This window comes from Arachis ipaensis, chromosome B02, assembly GCF_000816755.2.
Source record: "Arachis ipaensis cultivar K30076 chromosome B02, Araip1.1, whole genome shotgun sequence".
NCBI classification, from domain to species: domain Eukaryota; kingdom Viridiplantae; phylum Streptophyta; class Magnoliopsida; order Fabales; family Fabaceae; genus Arachis; species Arachis ipaensis.
The window spans coordinates 63,474,978-63,479,598 of record NC_029786.2 but is presented as its reverse complement, the minus strand read 5'-3'; the positions used below and the strand labels follow the sequence as shown (position 1 = coordinate 63,479,598).

General features: G+C 43.7%; 1 protein-coding gene across 1 annotated transcript; it reads left to right on the top strand.

The window, feature by feature from the left end:
* Nucleotides 1,497-2,696, top strand: LOC107627299. Its single transcript, XM_016330148.1, has 2 exons — nt 1,497-2,262; nt 2,410-2,696. Exons 1-2 carry the CDS (start codon nt 1,497-1,499, stop codon nt 2,694-2,696), a joined length of 1,053 nt encoding a protein of 350 aa, XP_016185634.1.

Sequence of the window (4,621 nt, the reverse complement as noted above, 5' to 3'; positions counted from 1 at the left end):
CACTCACTGAATATCATAGGAGAGACTCTAAACCTAAGTCTTCCTCCAAGCCTAGTTCTACTAAAGGTGGGGGAGACAAGGGGAAGAGTTTCTCAACCAAGAAGGAAGGAAAATATTCTTCAAAGAAAAAGTACGAGGACAAGAAGGCTTTTGTGCCCAAAGGAGGATACTTCGTGTGCAAGGGACCACACCAAATGAAGGACGGACCCAAGCTAGGGACTCACCCAAGCTAGGGACTCTGGCATCTATCGCCAAGGAATGAGAGGCCCAAACTCAAGTAAATGAGTATGTTGGATCTATCCAACTCATAAATGCTGTAAAGGGAAAAGAGGCAAGCACTGCAGAAAAGAAAGGCTTGATGTATGTCAAAGCCTTCATCAATAAAAAACCTGTCATGGCTATGATCGACACTGGTGCTACACAAAACTTCATCACGCCTGATGAAGCAAAGAGGCTTGGGTTGAAAATCACCGAAAAGAATGGTTGGTTCAAACCCGTGAATACCAAGGGTGAACCCCTTAAGGGAGTAGCAAAAGGGGTTGAGATGACTCTTGGTTCTTGGAAGGGCCTTGTGAATTTCTCAGTAGCACCCATAGACAATTTCAAAATAGTCATCGGGCTTGATTTGCAAAGGAAGGCAAATATAATACCTGTGCCATACTATGACATAGTATGCGTCATGGAGAAAGGGTCTCCATGCATGGTCCCTACAGTCTCTAAAGTTGGAGGATCACCGATGCTCTCTGCTATGCAACTCAAGAAAGGATTCAAGAAGGGAGAGATTACATATTTGGCTCTGTTACAAGAGGAGTCAACACCTAAAAGAGAAGACATTCCTCCCGAAATCAAGGAAGTCCTTGAAGAAAATAAGGATGTGATGCCTCCCAAGTTGCCAAAATAACTACCACCTAGGAGGAAGGTGGACCACAAGATTGAATTGGAGTCAGGAGCAAAGCCGCCTGCTTCAACACCTTATAGGATGGCACCACCAGAACTTGAGGAGTTGAAGAAGCAACTCAAGGATTTGCTAGATGCTGGATTCATCCGTCCATCGAAGGCACCTTATGGCGCACCAGTCTTGTTCCAAAAGAAGCATGATGGTTCGTTGAGACTATGCATGGACTATCGAGCACTTAACAAGGTAACTGATGTGAGAGGATTAGTGTTGATCTAGAATTTCAGGCAATGTACTTAATTAAATAAATTGAGTGAATGCTTTACGTATATACATAAACCAGAAACTTCTTACGTTCATGTGTATTTTAATTTTTATGTAAACCGTTGGAGCCAACCATAGTTTCAAATTAATACATAAACCATGGCTACTAGGCACGGTTTACTTGTGAATGAAATATGTCATAAACCATGGCAAGCTACCACAGTTTACTAAGGGAGGCAAATGTACATAAAACCTTGTAAGCAGCAACGGTTTATGAGGAGAGAAATTCTATATAAATGTGAGTGAGATTCAAGCTGGTGAAGAGATTATTGTCACAATGGCAAGTGAGGAAGAGAGTTTTCTTGTCTTAGTGCATTGCTCTGGGAAAATCCAAAGAAGCAAAAAATCTAGTGTGAAGTTCACTGACAGAGAACCACTGAGTGTTTTCATCAGTTCATCAAGCACTTTGTCAGATTTGAAGAACAGCATCTTGCAGAAGCTTGGGATATTTGGTAGCAAGTGGGTGAAAAAGCTATTCTACAAGATTCCCATCGCAGTTGTCTCGATCGGTGTTAAGTATGGTACCTTTGTGCTAGCGGCTGATGAAGATATTAGGGTTCTGTTTCATTTTGTTAGGAGTTTTCCGGAGGTCAGAATACACGAGTTGTTCGTAAAGTTGGAGGTTGGTGTCGATAGTTCTGCGGCATCAGCTCCAGTTCATAGCTTGACTATCGCGGGAGGTGCGTCTAGTTCAATGCCTGCGGTCAGACCATCCGTTCCGCTGGTCGCATCCCCTTTATTCGCGGCTGATTTAGATCGAACAGAGGTTGTTGGTTCTGTACCTTTGGAGAATCCAGGGGTCTGTGAGCAGGCATATAAGGTGAGCACCAGTGGTGGCATGATTCATGATGTGCAAGGCTTTGGAGAACCTGATCGAATAGAGAATGCAATGTGTGACGATGACTTTGACCAGGAGCCTGTAGATATCATTGGGGACAGCGATGATGACACAGGTGCCAATCCACATACACAGCATGGGCCTTCAAGTTCTGGCACTCAGCAGTATCCTCCACACTTCTCCACTCTAAACTTGGAGGCCCTGGGTCAATAGGTGGACGGTGGTCCTACAGTTGGGGGCTCTTCTACAGAATTTTAGATTGGGCAATCATTCCAGAATAAAGATGAGGCTGTTTTGAGTGTGAAGGACTATAGCATCCGTTGAGGTGTTCAGTACAGAGTCATCGAATCAGATCATCTGAAGTATCATGGAAAATGCAAGGAGTTCGGGAAGGGTTACAGTTGGTTAATTCGCATAGCGCTGCATCAACGAAACGACACTTGGGAGGTTAGGAGGTACAACGGGCCACACACGTGCTTGGCAACCTCTATTTCTAGTGATCACCGTCAGCTGGATTACCATGTTATCTGTGCGAGGATTCTTTCCTTGGTTAGGGCAGATGCTGCGGTTACGGTAAAGGTCTTGCAACAAGCTACAGAAGCCGATTACGGTTTCAGGCCTAGTTACAGGAAGGTTTAGATGGCCAAACAGAAGGCAGTGACACAAATATATGGAGATTGGGAAGAGTCATACACGGAGTTGCCACGTTGGATTCTAGGGGTACAGTCGACCATGGCTGGGACAGTTACTGTGTTGAAGACCTCTCCTGTTCTAGTTGGGGGTGAGGTAGATGAGTCAACGGTGTACTTTCATCGACTTTTCTGAACATTTCCACCTTGCATCGAGGCATTCTGGCATTGCAAGCCCCTCGTGAGTATTGACGGTACCCATTTATATGGCAAGTATGGAGGCACGCTGCTGCTGGCGATAGCGCAGGATGGGAACTCGAACATCCTCCCGATAGCCTTTGCCCTTGTGGAGGGAGAAAATGCAGAGTCATGGTCATTCTTCTTGTCCAACCTACGATCGCATGTGACGCCATAGGAGGGTATCCTTGTTATCTCTGACAGGCATAATAGCATCAAGGCTGCACTTGAGGCCCCTGAGACTGGATCGCTGTCTCTACGTGCTTTTCGAGCATACTGTATTCGTCATGTGGCTGTGAATTTTGCCCTTACCTTTAAAGGTAAAGATGCAAGGAGGATGTTGGTCAATGCTGCCTACGCAAAAACAAAAGCAAAGTTTTATTACTGGTTTGACATCATGCGGACTGAGAATCTGGCAATGTGTGACTGGGCCAACCGGATGGAATACGACAAATGGACCCAACACGAGGATAGTGGTAGACGGTTCGGGCACATGACAACCAACATTAGTGAATGTGTGAACTCCGTGTTAAAGGGAACTCGCAACCTCCCGGTCACATTGATAAACCCCAATTTTGTGGTTTATATTGTATAGAATTTGGGAGGTTTTGTCAATATTTCTCATACTTATTCACAAGAATTGCATGGTTTTGTGTTCTCTTCCTTATATTGCTTCATGATGAAAAACATGCTTCTTTTGCCTTAAAATTGCTATATTTTGATCCTCTTCTATTACCATTCGATGCCGTGACGTGTTTGTTGAGTGATTTCAGAATTTATAGGGCAAGAATGGCCTAGAAGAGAGAAAGAAAGCATGTACCAGAGGAAGGAACATGAAGATTTGGATTTTGGAAAACTCAGCATAGGCGCGCACGCGAACTTCACGCGCACGCGTGGATGAGGACAGCTGGAAGCGATGCGCAAGGATGGACGCATCCACGCGGGTCAGAGAATTCCCACCGACGCGCACGCGCACCTGGCGTGCACGCGTGGATCACGAAAGCAATCGGCGCGCACGGACGCATGGCGCGCACGCGCGGAAAGCAGCACGTGACTTCATTAAAGGAAATCGTGCTTGGCAATTTCTGAGGCTCATTAGGCCCAAATTCAAGCTGTTTTTGCATGGAAAAGACCCAAGGATGCTAGGGGGAAATGAGGGGGGGATCATTCATTTTACACTTAGACATAATTTGTAGCTATTTTTTTTGTTCTTGTTATTCTAGAGAGAGAAACCCTTGTTCCTCTCTAGATCTAGTTTTAATTTGATCTTCCCTTGTTGAATTCTGAATTGGATCTTGTTAATTACTAGTTTTGATAGTTTAATTTGAATTCCTTAGTAAAAATTTGCTTAGATCTTGTGTTGGTTTTATGAATTCTTGTCAATTGTCACTTTATACCCATTGGATGAATGTTGTGAATCTTGACTTGTTAATGTTACATTGATGATTTCTATGATTAATTGTGTTGTTTGAGTAATTGTATGTTGATAATTGTTAGTGGGTACTTGTTAATTTCAATTTAATTGCAATTTGAACATGTCTTTTATTAATGCTTACCATGTGTTTGATGAATTGTTTACTATGATTATGGAGTAGTTCTCTTTACTCTTGGCCTAGGCTAAGGAAATTGGGTAAACTTGAGTTATTGGGTCTAATGGATTTGATGATTTGGAAACCCTTAGTGGTCAATTTGATAACC